At 38.2% G+C, this 19,516-nt stretch overlaps 1 protein-coding gene across 7 annotated transcripts in view; it reads right to left on the bottom strand.

Moving 5' to 3' along the window:
- Positions 1-19,516, bottom strand: part of LOC132766860 (von Willebrand factor D and EGF domain-containing protein-like) — a 324,994-nt gene that overhangs the window by 93,075 nt on the left and 212,403 nt on the right. For all 7 annotated transcript variants that reach the window (XM_067472855.1, XM_067472881.1, XM_067472890.1 and 4 more), the window contains 2 exons: positions 16,702-16,854; positions 12,302-12,466 (listed from right to left, as the gene is read on the bottom strand). In XM_067472855.1, coding sequence (XP_067328956.1) covers positions 12,302-12,466; positions 16,702-16,854 — 318 coding nt within the window. The remainder of the gene's footprint in view (positions 1-12,301; positions 12,467-16,701; positions 16,855-19,516) is intronic.

The raw sequence follows: 19,516 nt of genomic DNA, 5'->3' as shown, positions 1-19,516 counted from the left end.
GTAAGAGCAAGGGGGGGGGGAGACAGAAGAAGTAATTGTTACTATACATAATTCTTCTTATTGACTTCCCATTATCATAGCTACAAACTGTTGCTGCCACTGGCAACTCTATTATTTGCCTCTTACTTGGTCCTGGCACTGCTTGCCCCTGATCTATCCTCCCAGTTATCTACCCACAAACTAGGCCACAGATCTATTCTAGGCTGTTATTTTCAAGGTTCTTCTTGTCTAGACTAAAGAAGCATGTGTTCAGTTCACTGGTTGTTGCTGCTTCCATGTCCACTCATTCCATTCTTTTGTAGAGGGTTGTTTGTAGAAATTTCTCAGATTTGCCCTTGCATATTATTTTTTTTTTTAAAAAAACAAGTTATGGCTTTCTGGGGTAGGCCAGTAGTTTGAAGTGAAAATTCTTTCCTTTTTGAAATTGTTTCAAGATTAGAGTTAAGAGTGCAAAAAGCAAATTTCACATGTGTTACAGCACTATAACTCCTTTTTAAGACAATAAAAAGAGAAGACAGAAAGGAATTACACTTTTTTTGGTTTGATGTGTCTCAGAATTAAGGAGAAACCCACACAAAGTAAATAGTTATATGTTACAGTTACACTAGAAATAGCAGATAATAATTCAGGACAGCAGGAACATTGTTTGGCTGTTTTTAAGAAACCTGAGAACTGTTGCAACAATGAATACAATCACTATCAACCAACTAGAATATTTGCCCTATCTGGAAGAGCCCTCATTTAAGTCTGCTGCTTGAGAGAGGGGGGATGGGACCAACCTGTTGGCACACTTGCAACAGGTTCCTGAGTCTTCCTGCCCCTTTTCTTGCCTGGAGAGGAAATGGGTTAACTCTCTCATGTATGATAAACACTCTCTCATATATGATACAATTGCTATAAAATAACTGCACATGATGCGGATGACTACCACAATAGCAATAGCTAGGAATAGATAGGCTTTTGCTCCCATGATCTCACCAGACACATGACTTTATCACATGAGGCTGCTAAAATGCAATTACACCAGGGTAAATGTGCCTAACCTGTTGATGGGGCTTACCACATACTATCGTGGCTGTTCTGTAATTGCAGTATGCTTGATTTGTGACTGTACTGTCTCTTTTCATGGGTGGGAAAAACCCATCAAGGAATTAAACATCACTGTTGTTCTGCTGTTTATCCCAATGCAATAATCTCCTTTTGCTGCAGGCTGCAGCAAAAGAATTTCATCTTGCAAGAATACCAAAACTGCATTATTACAGTTATGGCAGAATAGAAAAAACCCCAACACATACGAGGGGGGATAGGAAAAACATGGATAGGCTGTGTAGAAAACTGATCATGAGAATTTGCATGAACATAGTACCAGTATGCACAATTGCATCAAAGTTTGAAAGATATCTTTCCAATGGTTTCTGTTTGCTCAACCAGCACAATTGTGCTGAAACAAGCTAGTGTGATAAAGTCAAAAGTAACATTTCTTCCGGTTATTTTAAAAATGTGTGATTACCAAAAGGAACAATGCCTGAAATATGCCCTAATTGCCAGGAATATGACAAATAGAATTAAATATCAAAGCCACTCACAGCTTTGATGTTTATATATTCATGATCCTGTGCCTTAACTTCAGAAAATAGAAGAGGCTGACCTTTTCAGCTGTTTAATATTTATCTGCATTTTCTTTTGAAGCATGAGATGCTACTTATGTAAGTTTCCCACACTACTGATTTAATTAACTGATTAATTTTTAATTTGGTATCAGTTGACTATAATGTAAGGGCAACCTGTGATTATAGTGATGATGACTGATGAATGCAAGGTATACAAATGCACACAAAGCACTGATCCTTACTGCAAAAATGTATAACATTAAAAATACTAAGCAGAAGAGTACGAGCAAAGGGTAAAGGACAGGTGGAAAGCAAAATAATGCATGATGAACAGGCTCTATGGAACCAATAATGAATTAGCACAATGATTTAAAGAGTTTACAAGTTTAAATCAATGCTAAACTGAAAAACAACACAACACATGCGGTAACCAGAACATATACAATCTATCAAAGTTCCATGCACCCTATAAAGTAGCAGTGTTTGATTTGCTTGCAGAAAACTTGTTTCACAACAGTTATTGTAGGCAACCTCAGTGCTCTAATGCAAGGTGACTAAGGGTTAGTTCCTATGTCTGAGAAATATGTCTCCCCTCACCTCTGCTTCTAATCCTAACTGTTAAATACAACCCCTTCATTAGGTTTTTCCCACCCACTGATTCAAAATTCATCAGGTTTACATAGTGTCACTTTCTAAGAATCATATTCTCCAATTCTCCTTATTTAGCAGGGAGAATTCTGATTAATTCCATCATCCCACTTATTCACTTGCTCTTAAAAATATCCCACTTTCTGTCTCCACATCCCATTTTGCTCATAGGTTATTTTGGTTGCTGCTGAGTTGAAAGACAAACATAATTTGCACTCAATTCAGAATGGTAGAGAGGAGAAAAGGCTGTTAATTCTGCTCTTCCAGTAGGTTCAGGCAAAAGCAAGCTGCTACACTGTCTCCTCTTTTATGTTTTTCCCTATTAATAACTTTTGGCATCTTGACCACTCTCTGATCTTGTTTGGTCACATAGTTTTTTTATCGGTAAACTGTTGGATGGTGAGATGAGGCATGAGATTGCTGGGAAATTCAATCTCATTTGCTCCAAAATAATATCTCTCTGCATGTGAACATAAGAAAGTTTTCATGCTCCATTTTTCTCCCCTCCCTTTGTTGAAGTAGAGGCAAGGGAAATATTTAGCTGTTCAGTTTTGGGGACTACAACTCTCACAATCCCTTACCATTGGCCAATGTCATCTTGGGTTTCTGTGAAGCTAAAATGTAAGACATCTAAATGATCAACATTGTCCCAAACCTGTAGTAGTAGTAGTAGTAGTAGTAGTAGTAGTATAATTAAATGAAAGTTCTATAATCAGCTAGCAGGTGGGCATGATTTTGGCTATAAATCTCTTCTCCGCTGTCCTATGCATAATGAGCACCCTCTTAACAAGTGAAATGGGACAATCATGGCATGGTAAAGCTTGACTGGGCAATACAGTACATGGCACATGAAGCAGGACACAATCTTGTAAGCCTTGCCTTAGGGCTGGATCCCAAACCAGCATTCATTGTCACAATGGTGAAGAACCTCCTCTCTTCCTATTTTAAAAATCTTGGTTACACAATAATGTAGTATTGTAAGCCTGAAAGATTTAATTGCTATAACTTGACTATAAATTCTCTTACAGTTACATTCAGCAAGAAAATTTCCCCAAGTTTGATGCCCAGGATCTGGATTTCTGCCTTACCTATTCAAACCTAGGAAGTTAGTGTCCCATTGTTGAAATGGGTGAGGTGTGGAGATACACAGCAGGAGCTTGTTAGGAAAAGGATGTAATCTGCAGTAGATGTTGTGACTGAATGTAAATATTATTCATGGCCTTAAACATAGGCCTTCCCCTTGTGGTTTTATAGCTTGGGATTCATGCGCCTTCTGTTGCTGAGCTACATCGCTTGCTAAATATATCAACCCGATTTGGAGTGCTTAACATTTTCTAGATTGATGGAATGTATGGATCAGCAACACTGGAAATCATTTATCTTTTAAATTATCTAAAATATTATTCCCATCATGTCTTCCTTTGGGTGTTATATCTATACTCCATAGAAAACCTCCCTGTAGTATTTCAAGCTCCCCTCCTCAATCCTCCAACTCTGAAGTATCTTGATTTTAGTGGCTACTGCCTAGGCAAGATAAATTATTTAAGAAAAGTTCTTTTTTCCCTTGGAGGGAGGATGACTCTTGGCAGCTGTTCCAAAATCATCTGTGGGATGCTATTGGATTTATTTTGCATCCCAGAAGCAAAAAGCTATTACTTGTTCCCTGAGCCCGGAATTATTTTCACAGCACACCATTACATTCAAAGATTTTGCCAAACTACCATTAAATGTTTAACACAATACACTGACACATCTTACAGTCTCTTTGCTTTCCTGTATACCTTCTGGTTTTGCAACTAAACAAAATATCGCATTGCTCAGATTTATCCTAAAGGAAAGAAATGTTAAATGATTCCAGAGCAAATTCTGATGTCTTTAATTGCACTATCTATCCTCTTTGTAGTAGCCTGTTGGATTCATCTGTCATGAGAAAGTGAGGATAAAGAAACTGAATCACACATGCAAGGCAGCTGCTTTTATTTTTATTGTCAATGATCTGTCTTGGTTGTCCCTTGATAATATGGAAGGATGTCCTCAAAAAGCAGTCTGAATAAGACTGTAGCTGATGTCACTCATATTTTTAAATCATGTCTTGTACTACAATATTTGTTCTGTGCATTTTAATATGTATTTTATAGAAATACATGTTAATATGTGTATTTTATAGAATTTTACAATGATTTTGAGTTTATAGCTGTGTTGTAACCTGCCTCGAGCCATGAGGGGAGGCAGGTAAGACATAAAATTAGTATTAGTATTATTATATATTGGATCCACTCCAAAGAAAGTCTGAATGTGTGATCCACAGAGGTTTCTGAATGGTTACTTGAAATAATATAAAAGCAAAACATGTCAACACAGAAATATAAGTTAATTCATGTGCAGAAAAAAACTGCTTTCTTTCTGCATAGAAAATGTTCTTTTTTGCAAAACAACCTTTGTAAATTTTACAGAGAACAAAATTCCCAATTATAACATTTTCCATCATAGGAAACAAAAGCTGATACAGAAACATTAACATTTTTGTATCAAAGTACTATTTCCCATGCAGAAAATGCTGTTTACTAAGCAGACTTTTTAATCTGCAAAACAACCACTTGAAAATTTTGTGCAGAATAAATTTCAGACTGTGAATATTCTTGTTAGCCCAAGATTCTTCTTGTTATGATTTCTCTACTCTCAAATACCCTCAATGGATTGTCACCATGTCGTGGTGAGGGGGCTCGCATGTTCCAGTGAACCTGCGGGTGTAACCACCAAAGTCATGCACTCCCAGGAGGGGCTGCAGGGGAGGTTCCAGACCAAGCACAATCAACAACAGATCAGGTGGAAGACAACATGGTACATATTACAATGGCTGTGAAGGCAATAGAAGGCAGCAACACATTGAAAAGTCACAGTCGTCTTCTTAAACATGCCACTGGTTGGAACTCTGACTCCATGAAGACTGTGCATTCATCAGTCATGTGCTGACCTTCACACATGACTGATGAATGACTGATGACCTTCACACATGAACCCACACACAGGAATCTTCCAAGAACTTGGAAGGCCATCATACTTGGACAACAAGGTATCGCCTAAGCCACTCAAAAAAGCTTTTGACCATTTTTCAAATATATGCAACTATTCTTTCCCTATTTCACATCCACACCCTCTTTCTTTAAGATGCATGCTCTACTCTTCTTTATTAATTAATGCACAGAATGAGATCAATGCTACTGCCCCCCCCCCCAAGTCTTCTGCCATCCTGATCATAACAGGAAACCCCAATGACCCTTTTTGCCCACTTCCATTTCCTCTTTTCATGATCTTTTTTTCTCCCCCCCCCCCCTCCTCACAAAGACCTAGTGGTTCTGTAAAACAATGAGGAGAAGTAGATGGTCTCTTCCTTTTTCCTCTTTTCTGCTCATGCATGGATTTGTGTAGCTGCATAAGCATATACAGACACATAGTGTACTGCAGATCCAATTTCAAATGTGTATCAGCTGGGTAAATGGAATGATCTAATATTTTGAAAATAATTTGAAAGCAAATAATAAATCATAAATACAATACACTGCATAAGATTGATATACAATCTGTATACTATTCTTAAAAGTAAAATAAAAAATATAATTTATGAAATCTTTTCAAATTAGATAAACAGCATCTTTAAACTAAAGATCGGTAAATGAACATTGACACACAGACATATTTTATTTTATGTTTGTTTACTGTCTCTCAATCCACCATGGGCAGTTAGGAAGTGGATTAAACCAAACTGTTCCACTGCAGAGTGCCTCCACAGTCACCCCAGGAACTGGTTTGAGGATGAGAACTGATCCACAATCAGAACTGAAACCAGGAACTTAACTGTGCATGACTAGTTAGCCATCAGAAAATGCAGGGGTTTCTTTCTTAACCAGTCACTTGAAATGCACTGATGCACATATTCATGTCTGTTCAGAATCATCTCTGTTTCAAGCCCTGCATGAGATATACTCTGATCAGCTGCAGCACATTATCTGGCTCTAGTGAATTTTTAATGTGTTGTTTCTCACTTGATCTGTACCACAGCACACATTGGAGAGGGTAGTGTACATTTTGTGGACGCTCCACCCTTGAGTTGGCTTCAAACTGTAGTGTTTGTGTAGAAGCACCTCATGTCCCCTAAAATAGAGGATTACATTGTATTTGAAAACTGCATTAGTCCAGAATGTGGTAGCAAGCTTACTCACATGATTGGATAACATGGGATCATACAACCAACATAGATACCCTATGATTCAAGGGAATATTCAAAATTGTCTCTCCTCCATGCAATATGCCTTTTGTCTCCTGGCCATAGTGATGATTCAGTTGATCAGGAAAGTCAAAAGGTCTCTTGCTGTCATCACACCATAATGTTTGCACTCAATACTGCACATCTGTCTTTGCTGGTCTCCTTGAATAAGCACCAGGATTAAACTGAATGGTGTTTGTGCATACTGAGGCAGACCGCATGTTTGGGGCAGAGCCAGAGGTTTTAAAAATCTGGATACCCTCCTTTGACTCCCTTGCTGTTTTTTTTCAGCCTACCCTTTGACCCATAGTGCAGTACGGATTTCATCTGCTTTCTTATTGAAGTCAGGTAGGAATCTCTCTATCTGGGTTTTTTTCTGCTTAGCCTGTAAAGTCTATGGGGAAATTAGCAGTTGCCTCAGGGTGGTGTCTTTTAATTGGTTTCATCAGCAGTTGGGGGGGGGGGGGGAGGGGGAAGAGAAAACAAAAAAATTGGTGTTACATCTTGGCACTAGACCTTGAGTCCCCCCAGATGAGAAAAGCGATATATAAATGAAGGATATATATATATATATATATATATATATATATATATAAACACAATTTGAGTGAAAGGCTGCCCTTGCAGTGAACATGGGGGCTGGCTCTCCCTTTTTAATTCCAGGGGTCAGTGTTGTGCACCAGCAGAGGAAATGGAAGCCAGGAGACCCCAGCAGTCTGTCATTCCTATTTCAGCCACTGCTTAAGATGAGCCCTCAGTCAAAGCAAAAACTTCACAGCAGTCTGTGCAAGCCCCTGTAGGTGAAGCTGAAACAAGTATGTCTGAGCAAGCTACAGAACTTCGACAAGGTTCCCCATGACATTCTTGCAAACAAATTAGTCCAATGTGGGATAGGCAATGCTACTGTTAGGTGACTCTGTAATTGATGGCAATCAAACCCAAAGGATGCTCACCAATGGCGCCACTTCATCCTGCAAAGAAATAACTAATGGAGTGACATAGGGTTTAGTTCTGGGCCCAGTATTGTTCAACATCTTTATTAATGACTTGGATGAAGGTTATCAAGTTTGCAGATGACACCTAATTAGAAAGAATAGCTAGCTATTCCAGAGGACAGGCTTAAAATTCAAAATGACCTGGGCCAAAGTTAACAAAATGAATTTCAGCAAGGACAAATGTAAGATACTACACTTAGGCAGAAAAATGAAATGCAAAGTTACAGAAGAGGAGATCCCTGGCTTGACAACAGACCAACGGTCTGTTGTTTACAGAGGATTCTTGTATGTGGAATATCTGACATTAGACTGTTGATGTTGGTTAGCTTACTCATGTTTTTTTGGGTTTAAGTCCTAATCAGCTGCTATGTTTACAACACTTGTTGGAGGAATTCCCTAGGTTGGCTTTCCAAAATACGATTGCCTGGGATGAGCAATACCAAAATAATGGATTGCCCTCTGGGTCAATTGTTTTTGCCCAAGGGGAGACTGGGGAAGTTTTGTCTCAGGTAGAGACCTGTCCCAGCAAAAATGCCAACCAGGTTACTCTCTCCCCCTAGCAAGTTTTTCAGGCTATAATCTTGAATATTTAATAGGTGAAATAAAGTAGCCCTTATTTCACCCAGTCTCATGTGTTTGGCCTCATTATTTCAGGGTTGGTCAAAAATGGAATCTATTATACCAGAAGGCAATGGCTGAGATTGTGTTTAATGACAGCAGACTGTAAGATTTTGCCAGTTACACATTTGATCAGGGAAGTAGGTGATACAAATATAAGAGCTGTGGCCTTTTGTGATAGGACCAACTGGATTGAGTGGATTGGGCTACAGTAGCGCTTGGTGAAAAGTGTAAGAGTTCCTGAATACTTCCTTGGGAAATATCTGAGAAAGTACTTCTGTTGACATAATCCCGCTATTCCTTTATAAGACACCAAGATTCCAGCCTCAGCTACTTCTTTTTGATTTTCCCTTTTTTCCTATTATTTTATACCCTTTTAGGTGTGCACACTTTTAATATATCTTATATAGTATGATATTACACTTTATTTTGTGAATCACCTAGGGAGCTTTGGCTGGAGGGTAGGAAAGAAAAGTAATAAATAAGTAATTGCTTGCTGTTTCTCAACAGATGTTAAAAACTTTTTATTTCAACATGTTCTTCCTTTATTGGAAGTATGGTTTTCTATCTTTTTATTTAATCCCCTGTCTTTGTTTCGAGATTTTTTTAAAAAAAGTCTTCTTATGATATATGTATGTTATAATTGGCCCTAACTGATGTTACCTCTCCTGAGTGCTGTGCAAGGAGTAGAAATATGAAAGTATATCTATAAATAAAACAATTCTGTATTCATCTATTGCCATAGAAGAATAAGTCATGCAAATTGCCATTTCAAATGAACATATTTATATCATGCTAGAGGTGTTTTACTTGGTTATTTGTGAGGGGTTTTGTGTTTTTGCTTCTGATGCAGAATATGTTAGAATGAGAAATAGTATCATTTCCTTCCCCTTAAACAGGAAAAACAACATTGATTGTAAAATCCCTCCAAGACATTGAACTACATTTATTAAAATCTTTTCTGTTCATTATGATAAATAGGAGCCCCCGGTGGCGCATTGGGTTAAACCCCTGTGCCGGCAGGAATGAAGACTGACCAGGTAGCAGGTTCGAATCCAGGGAAACTGCGGGTGAGCTCTATCAGCTTCAGCTCCTCATGTGGGGACATGGATGATAAAACATCAAAACATTTGGGCATCCCCTGGGCAGCGTCCTTGCAGACGGCCAATTCTCTCACACCAGAAGTGACTTGCAATTTCTCAAGTCGCTACTGACAAGGAAAAAAAACAATTATTATTGGAAAGGTTTCGTATCTGAAAACCCTTCAGAAGCAGTTGATTTGACTGAAGCTCAGACCTTTCAGATATGCCAAACCTTTCCATTTATGCAGTGAATTAATGTGGCAAAATACTCTTAATCTTGGCATCTATTGTAGCAAGGGAATGTTTATTGCTTTTTTTGTTTTTGTGTTGTTGAAGGCTTTCATGGCCAGAATCACTAGACTGCTGTGAGTTTTTGAGGTGTATGGCTATGTTCCCGTACCATTCTCTCCTGACATTACAGCTGCATTTGTGGCAAGCATCTTCAGGGGTTTGTTCAGAGGTGGGTTTCTTTTGTTCTTGTTCTAGTTTTTTGAATGATTAAAGTCAGCCCTCTATATTCACAAAATCTGGAATCCACAGCTTGGAAATATTTTTTAAAAATCCAAAATGCAAACCTTGATTTTCGTCATTTTATATAAGAAACAGAATTTTACAACACTATTGTATATAATGGGAGTTGAGTATTGATATTGGTATCCACTGGAGCGTCAGGAATTACACCCAATGGATATTGGGGCCACTGTATATACCAAGGAGTAAAGTAATAAAACCTATACTGAATTCTAAACAATTGAATAGAAACTATGACCATAGCATTAGATGGAGTGAGACAACCATGTCAACTGTCAGATACTGGTGGGGAAAACAGCAACAGCAGTCTTCTGGCTGTTCTTTTCTGTCAGGGAACAGATTTGTGCATGAAATGAAACTTGTACTCTAAAATGTGATACCTAACTCACCAGGTGCCTGAGGTTGCAGCATGTGGTGATCGGATACATAGGGCATACCTCCCTGTGCTGTGTGTGGGTGCCCAGATGTTTTGGACTTCAACTCCCAGAAATTCTAACAGCTGGCAAACTGGTTGGGATTTCTGGAAGCTGTAGGCCAAAACACCTGGGGACTCACAGGTTGAGAACCAGTGGCCTGGATTCATGTAGGTGTTAGTCCTGATGGTGGAAGACTGTTTCATTGCCTTTATCAAGGCAAAATTCTAATGCTAGTCTTCCTTCACCTAAAGCAGCATAGGGTCTTGGACCAATTTTAATGAAAAACAAACTATTTAAGAAGTTATTTTGTACAAACTATGGGAGGAAATGACAATATATCTTGTTTGCCCCTCAACAGCCATTGAGTGTGGAAAACAGATGGGTTGATTGATGGTGGATATTTTAGATCTCCTTTTTCAGTTATATTTTCAATTTCATCAATGTCATCTTTTCCTCTAACACTACAGGACTCCATTTATAATCCAATCTCAAATATTAATAAAATAATTGACGTCTAAGAACTCCCAAGAGGTGAACAGGAAATACACTGCTATGAGACTGTTTGTACATTTTAATTACTGCTTGCCCTTTGCCATATTTGCCATAGACTGCCTCTATTGCCTGTTGGGCAACCTTGGAATAGTGATAGCATGACAACAATAAGAACAGATAGCAAGGACGGTGGATGACACCGCAAGAGTGAATATTTTTGTGTATCTTCAAAAAGAAGGAAACTGGCCACTACATACTGACTATATACTGGCATTTTCAGTAAGGAATGTTTAATGTGTTATTGAAGAACTAAATATGAATTCATGATGCTTGAGGAAAAGCAATGCATTCAGAATCATGACACTTGAGATTATCAAATGAATTTGTGTTCTCTGTTCCCAGGTTTTATTATTTTACATTTTTTCATTATTGCAGGTTTATTTTCAATGGATCCAAAGGACACAATTAACTATATTTTGCAAGAGAGAGAGAGAGAGAGAACATTCAAAGGCCAACAGTCTCTTTGATCTCTGCTACTCCAGAGGGTAAGGGTGAATCTAATAGGATTAAGGTACAGGGATCTCATACAAGGATCTATCTCTTCTGACCGGATAGTTTAATGATACATTTTTAACTTTATGTCTAACTTTTGTTTTGTGTACTTTTATAAGTATTTTATGGAAATATGTTTTAATATGCGTATTCTAAGGAGTGTTTTTAAATGATTATGTGTTTTGATTATGTGTTTTAACAATGTTGTAACCTTCTCAAGCCGTGAGGAGAGGCAGGTAAGAAATATAATAATAATAATAATAATAATAATAATAATAATAATAATACCAACAACAACAATAACCACAACTGAAATCTGATCTCCTTTGTTTCTTCTTTGTGCATTCCCCAGTCAATAATAGATACAAGTCAAGGGATGATGATTTGTGGGTAAAGAATGATCAACTCCAAATGTCCATCTGAGACATTGCTGCCTTTTGTTAAAATATTTTTAAGAAATCCTATTGGAGATGCTAAGTTTAAAGAAGTTTCTGTGTCCCCAAGAAATTGCCCCACCTGTAAACTCAGATTGCTTCATTCATATTCCAAAGCAAGTTGGGTGAAAGGTCAGCATCCTTTTTGGGCTTTTTGAACTTGAAAAAAACCAAGTCTACTAATTTATATTACCAAAAGTGGCAACAAAGGCAACAACTATAATATTGGATTAATGGAATATTCTAGCCTGAAGAAGTACTTGGAAACTATTAAATTCATAATTAAATCATTTTATTAACATACCTGGTCCCATTCGCAAGGCCTTCAAAACCTCCTCCTCGGTTTTGAAGGCGTTGTGAATGATGCTTTATTTGGGAAGTTGTCAGCCTGATAGTGGGGCATGGTTCCTTCTTGCGTGTTGGCCATTCCAAGGTGGACAGTAGAATGCCCAACAGACATTCAATTTGACAACATTTTTTTTGCAATGCACACGTTCAAAATTGAGGTGTGCGATACAATTGATGGTGCATTATACTTGAATAAATATGATGAATATATTGGATATCTAATGCTAACATATGGGGAAATATTCATCTCCCGCTAGGCAGTTTGTCTTGACCATTCCAAACCATTGATATATCAAATTAAGGCAAAGTACCTGGTCTAGAAGCTCTTGTACAAATCCGCCCATTTCCAGAGAAATTTGTTGGACATCGACCACAGAAGTATCCAGTATCTGGAGGTTTTCGATCAATGCATACAACTCCAGGAAAACACGGTCTGCTGGCACAATTTGTAATAGATGGCAGAATTGCGACACGACCTAAAACGGTATCCAAGAGCAATTTCTTTAATATTAAACTATCAGCTGTGAAGTTAATTAAAAAGTTACGCAGAGAGCAAATATGAGCTTTGGCCAAGGCTTTCTGTGACTTTTCACTGTTTTAAAATATAATTAATGTTGGATGTCCCAAAATGTGTGCCAAGCATAAGAAAACCCTAAAGGCATAACATATCAAACCAGCTGTTTCTCATTAAGACAAGATTTATTAGCCCTCTAATTACATGTTTTAAAGTTTATTATTCAAAGGTGCTTGGCATTTATCAGGGGCGAAATAGAAATGGTAATTTCTGAGTGCTATGGAAAGGTTATGTAAGTGGAGAAGCTGTATTAGTCAAGGGGGCAAACTATACATTTCACTGCAGGCAAGCATAATGAAGCTCCCAATGGTTCCTTCTTCTCTACAGAACATCTGCTGGAAGGGTGCTTTGAAGCAAATAGAGAACACTGGAGCAGGAAGTAGATAGAGAGCAGTGGGAAAAGAAGAAACCTTCCCTTTTTAGCCTGCATTCATCTGATATTTTCCTCCCTTCCTGAACACTTAAATACTCCATGGTGCGTGTTTACTTTACAAAAACAGGATCAAAGCTTGGAAAAGTTACTTTTTTGAATCAAAGCTTTCAGAATTTCTCAGGAAGTAGTTATGGCCATTGCCCACGTTGGTCAGGAAATTCTGAAGAGCTGTACTGCACAAAAGGAGTATCTCCAAGCTCAGCTCTGGAATCAGACAGGAGTAAAAGAAGTATAATGATAGAGAGAAACTAGGGGCTTGTTCTGTGTAATGTTTGCTTGTGGGTGATTTGCATAGAAAACACTATTTTCTAAAGAGAGAATAATATTTCTGTACAGAAAATGATCTTTGCAAAATTACAAATGGACTTCAAAAATTGTGTGGATTTTAAATACATTTTTCATAATAGAAATAAAAATTGTCAAAATTATTTCTGGCTTCCTTCAAGAAAAAAAGTGGAGAGTACCCATCCCTACTTATCCAATTCATTGCTGCCATCATTGGATGACAGAAAACCCTTTTTGCAGCAGCAAGAGTTACATGTATTCATCATGGATCAGCATATACAAAGATTTTTTTATTGTGTCAGACAGTCAGAAGCAAATTGATAATATACTGCAAGTTGCCTCTGGTGTGAGAGAATTGGCTGTCTGCAAGGACATTGTCCAGGGGATGCCTGTGAGAGGCTTCCCTCATGTCCCTGCATGGGAAGCTGGGGCTGACAGATGGGAGCTCATTCCATTTTTAGCAGATTTAAACCACGACCCTCAGGTCTTCAGGTCAGCAGTTCAGCTGGCACAAGGGTTTAAGCCATTGTGCCACTATGGTTCTTTTATACAAATATGAAGGCCACTTGTAAAAGCTAGCACTTCTGCAGCAAGGACAACCAAGCTGAGTAGAGACCACAATGCCAATGGTGATCAAGAGCAGCAACAATGAGTAAGGATGGAAGGCAATCTAGTGCAGATACACACATGGAGTTTTTCTCTCAAACTGTACTGAACTGGTTTGTGCATAGGGAAGAATGTACTGTTATATACATGACTGAGCTGGTGCTCTAAACATGTTTTAGACTTCAATTCCAATCAGCTCCATCCAACATGGGCAATGGTCTACAATCATGGAAGTGGTAGTCTGTAACATCTGGGAAGTGCAAGCTGAATATCTCTTATCCAAAATGCTTAGCATCAGAAGCATTTGGGATTTTGGATATATTTTTTTCAAATTTGGTATTACCATACTTGTTTATATATATGTATTGTAGACTCAGTTAAAATCGAGCCCAAGCAACTGAAACTCTCAAGAAACTCTCAAGAAATATTGTTTTAAAGCCTTGGCAGACAGTGCAAAAAGAATCTGCGAACCCCACCTCCTCCAAGATGAACTGAACCACCTCAACTGGGCTCTCCAGGCCAATGGATACTCCACCTCAGACATCAGAAGAGCTGCAAGACCAAGAACAAGCCATGGGAGTCAAGATGAAGATCCACCCAGAGGAAAAGTGTTCCTGCCATACATCAAGGGAACCACTGATCGCATAGGGAAGCTGATGAGGAAACACAACATACAAACAATCTACAAACCCACCAAGAAAATCCAACAAATGCTACGTTCAGCAAAGGACAAGAGGGATCCTCTCACCTCTGCAGGAGTCTACCGTATACCATGCAGCTGTGGACAAGTCTACATAGGGACCACCAAACGCAGCACCCAGACACGCATCAAGGAACATGAAAGGCACTGCAGACTCCTTCAACCAGAGAAGTCAACCATAGCAGAGCACCTGATGAACCAGCCTGGACACAGCATATTATTTGAGAACACAGAAATGCTGGACCACACCAACAACCACCATGTCAGACTACACAGAGAAGCCATTGAAATCCACAAGCATGTGGACAATTTCAACAGAAAGGAAGAGACCATGAAAATGAACAAGATCTGGCTACCAGTATTAAAAAACTCTAAAATTATAACAGCTAAACAACAGAGAGGAAAAAACCAGGCACAGATTAACACCTCCCAGCAACAGATTTTTCCAGACTCAGGCAGGCCTTCAAATGCTAATGAAGGTAATCAGCCAAACATTCACACCTAACTGCAGCAGGGAAGAGCTCCTTGCCCTACCCCAGCCATTCCACAGATATATAAACCCATTTTTCCTACTTCCAACAGACCTCACAACCTCTGAGGAAGCTTGCCATAGATGCAGGCGAAACGTCAGGAGAAATGCCTCTAGAACATGGCTCTATAGCCCGAAAAAACCCACAAGAACCTAATATTGTTTTAAACAGAGCTGTTTTTATAATGCAGTAAAACTGTGTTACATTAAGTTAATTTTCTCTTTGTCTAAATTGGCTTTTAATTACTGTTTTTATAACTTAATATTAAGTCCATGATTTTGTCCCTGAAATCTGTCTGCATGGAGATGTCCTGATCTTACTGGGAACATAGTTGATATGCTCAGAGGAATGGTTGATAAAGACTTTAATAAAACAATTGCAAGGTTCAAAACCCGACTCCTCCTGATCTAACTGGCAAAAGTTTCTTAAAAGGTTGGGGATTTGATCTAACTGTGATCTTTGCCAAATTGTCTGCTGTCTTTTCTTCTGTTTGCCGTCTTTTTTTCTGTTCTCTGTGTCTTCAGCAAAGCCACTTTGCTTACAGAACCAACTGTTTAATTGTTTAGCTTGTATTGATCAACCCTTACCTATCAACTTTGATGCGAAATATTTTTAGCATCTTCACTCCTGGTCTAATGGCTGATTTCTAGAGATGCAGCTGAGTCTATCTGAGAGGCTCCGCCCCTGGGGAAGATTGTGAAAGGGGATATCTTAAAGGGAACGGGGTAACGCTGGATCCCTCTCATAATAGCTATTTACAATATGCAGGCTAACCTCCCCTACCAAGGAGGAAAACAGAGGAGGTTTCTGTGGGGGCATGACATCCATACAAACATTATGGTACAGTATAGTATATGATATGGTATTAGTGAAATCTATTTTAATAAGAACTCTCAAGCAACCAGTAACTACATTTATCTGGCCTCTACCAATTCCCATGTGTGCCAGTTAACTGAGAATCTACTTTTCATAATAAGATATATCAGAGATGAGACCCAAGTATATCAAAACATTAATTTATGCTTCATATGCACATAGTCTGAAGGAATTTTTATACATAATAATTTTAATAATTTGGGTTAAAACCATCTTTGTGAACATTGAACTATCTCTGTCACTCATGTGGACATTTTTTTTATTTTCGAGTATTTTGGATTTTGGAATTCTAAATGAAGAATGCTCAGTCTGTACTAGATAGGAAAACTTAAACTAGTTTAGCCACCTTTCATTTCATGAGTTAGGAAACCAGACAAATCCATGAGCACTGATTAGACGTAGCTACTAACCTTATGGGGCAGGTAGTCCTTTGCACCTCTCCTTTAAATATCCCACCCATTACTTTCAGAAACATAAGCACAGTCTGCCTCTCTATAATCAATCATATTCGATATTCTGACCTAAGCTGTAAAGGGAACATTTTCTTTTAAAGTGATTCATACATGTTGATCAAGCTCTGCATTTATATTTATAGGCACTAGCTGCTCAGGAGACTAATTTAATATAACAGTGATGACATCTTTGTGCATCAGCTTCAAACTCTGAGAATAAAACCTTTGACACTTATCTAATCACACTACACTTACCATGCACCTTACTGGCATTGACATACTTAATTGCAGGCAAGGACTTTGCTTCTTTGGCTTTCAGTGACGGGTTGCCTTCACTGTTTTCCTGTTCACCTTTACTATTATGATTATCAGGAATGAAAACTTCCATCACATCAGCAGTGTCCTCAGCTGTAATAAAGAACAACAGAGGTGAAAAAGGCACGGTGCTCATTTTTGCAGTGATTGGAAGTAGACATGAAAACTAACATCAAATCAGCTATGCCTTCCAGGTTGTTTATCATGGAAGAGCACAGAGGAGCAAAGGTGATCAAACAAGTCAGCATCTAGAGTCTCCTGAAAACAAGATCTCAGTTTATTATGCCTATCCAAGTAAGGCCATGCAAAGAGATGTAGGCAGTAGATTTTGATGTTGCAATAGACTTTAAGCAGCAACCCAAATGATACATTATCTTGACCACTTTAAAAAAATCGTACTGGCCCTCTTCCATCTGTAGCCCATATTTATAGAAATGGATGGTTGCCAAACTACACTGCAGTGTCTCTAGCCAGCAGCTGGCTCAAGAGCAGTACTTTGGACACTCTTGCTTAAATTGCTCAAGGAAGTAAATCAAGTAAATTGTCCATTGGAGACTATTTAAAATATTAATTTCCTCCAATAAGTTAGAGACTGAATATTCCACTTGGAGCCATGTTTCAAAGCAATTAGCTACTGGCTGGCTTCAATGAGAAATTATGGGTGGGTGTTCTCATCAAATGATGGAAATAATGACTCATGGTGGCGCTCTGAGTTCAGGTTAGTAAGAGTTAACCAACTGTAAGTAAGGGAGAAGAAAAGAATCATTGCACATGAAGCCCTACAAAGATTTATGGAGCTTTGGTATGGGTGGCGTGATGAAGTTAAAGCACAAAAGCCTTAAGTAGGGATGAAACACCGGCTTGAAAAGGAAGAACCACTTCAATTTAGGTTCAAAAAGTAATAGCACCCAGAGTCATTTTATATTTCTGGTGCTAATCTGCCAAACAAAATAAAATATCCTAAAAGAAGGAGACAATACTGATTTGATGAGCAAAATCACATACGGCAGAACATGGGCTATGTTAATTTCACAACCAGGAAATTGTACGTCAATAAAGTCCACATCTGTGGAATGTCTCCCTTACCACCTCCATACCTGGGCTGTTTTCATTTTGATTAAATTAAAGTGACCCTTTTATGAATTTTATTTCCAGTGTACATTTTTAATTTTTTTTACTCATTGCGTGTATATTTTCTCCCACTACTTTATGCATATTGTATGTACCATATTGCACATTTTTGAAATATGTGCATGATTCAATTGTGCATGTGTTTCTGAACACATCAGCAACCAGCCACAAATGTTCAGGATTGTAAATTGTATTCCTGCTGCAAATACTGCAGAAAATTCAGACTGAGGAAAGTCTGCACAAATTGTGTGTTGGAGTAGATTTTGTATGCATTCCTATAGACCACCTGCATTAAAACAGCAGTTAGTGTGCCAATGTCTATTGAAATGTTATTATTCTGGTCAAACACACCACAAGTGATTTTAAATTTCATTTTTTAATTCAAAACTACTCCCTTTCCTGTATCTGCTAGAATCAGTTTTATCCTTGGACAAAACCAAGCTTCGCTCTACTAACAAAATTATCCTTATTTAATGTAGTGCAAAAAAAGTCACCATAACATCAAACCTGGAAAATATTTGTTAGCATTGCCATTGTGATTCCCTTTATACATCTCTTGTGACCACATCTCTTCACATATAGTGTTGCATGGCAGAAGCAGACTTGCCTAGGGCTTATACTCATCATCCTATAGCATGGTTGGGTTGATCAAGACTGGAGGTTTCTCAATTCATTTAGAGATTTCCTGCATCATTTAAGTTTTATCAAGGGAAAAATCTTGCCATGTCTAAATTACACACATTCACAGTAATCTTGGCAAAATGAGACTTGCAGAGCCAATCTGCAAACATTTAGTAAGCCTCCTTGGGAAAGCTTATCAAGATCAAAAGAGCAAACATTTTTGTCTTCAAAGTTTTTGCAACATTCACACAATATAACAGGTGTTTTTTCTAGGCAAAACTCATGTCTTTTTCTTTAGTAAAGCTGAGCACAGAAAGAGAGAGATGGAAAGGGAGAGAGCAGATGCAAAAGGACAACATGATTGATCACACAGACACAACCAACCCATCCAATGAAACTATTTTACTAGTTCACGCAACCAAGCAACTGTTATCGAATTTTTAATTTTACAAAAGCGTGCTATCTTGTAGTGGCTCACAAAATGAGTTTTTCCTATTTACTGTGCAAGGACAAATCAAGTTGGGATTTGCACCTCTAGTGTTAATATTCAGAACCATAACTCTTCTTTATCTCAGATTATCATCCTAGCCTGTCCTCGGGAGTCAGTACAAAATTTTCCATGAAAATCACAATTTTCATTCTTCCAGTGGAGTTGTTCATTTGGGCTGTGTAAAACTGTTCTACTAGGAAAAAAACATTTTAAAATCATCAGTATATGCAAATAAGCAACTAAATTTTGGCTAAGGGCAGAATGTTTCTCGGGTTTAATTGAATCTTCCTTTTCTCCAGTTGCAGTTAATAGAATTAACCCATACAAAAACCCAGATACACTTCAAGGCAGCCACAAAATACTCTGCAACAAAGCAGTGGAAGGGGAGACACTTTAGAAAACAGTTTATACCAAGCATAATCATAACTTGAACCAAGGGAAGATGTAATCAGCCCTACAATGGATGATATATTGATTCCAGGATTCCTCAATTGTAAGCTATTGTTTTTTCTC

This window comes from Anolis sagrei, chromosome 1, assembly GCF_037176765.1.
Source record: "Anolis sagrei isolate rAnoSag1 chromosome 1, rAnoSag1.mat, whole genome shotgun sequence".
Taxonomy (NCBI): domain Eukaryota; kingdom Metazoa; phylum Chordata; class Lepidosauria; order Squamata; family Dactyloidae; genus Anolis; species Anolis sagrei.
This window is presented reverse-complemented; position numbering and strand designations above follow the sequence as displayed.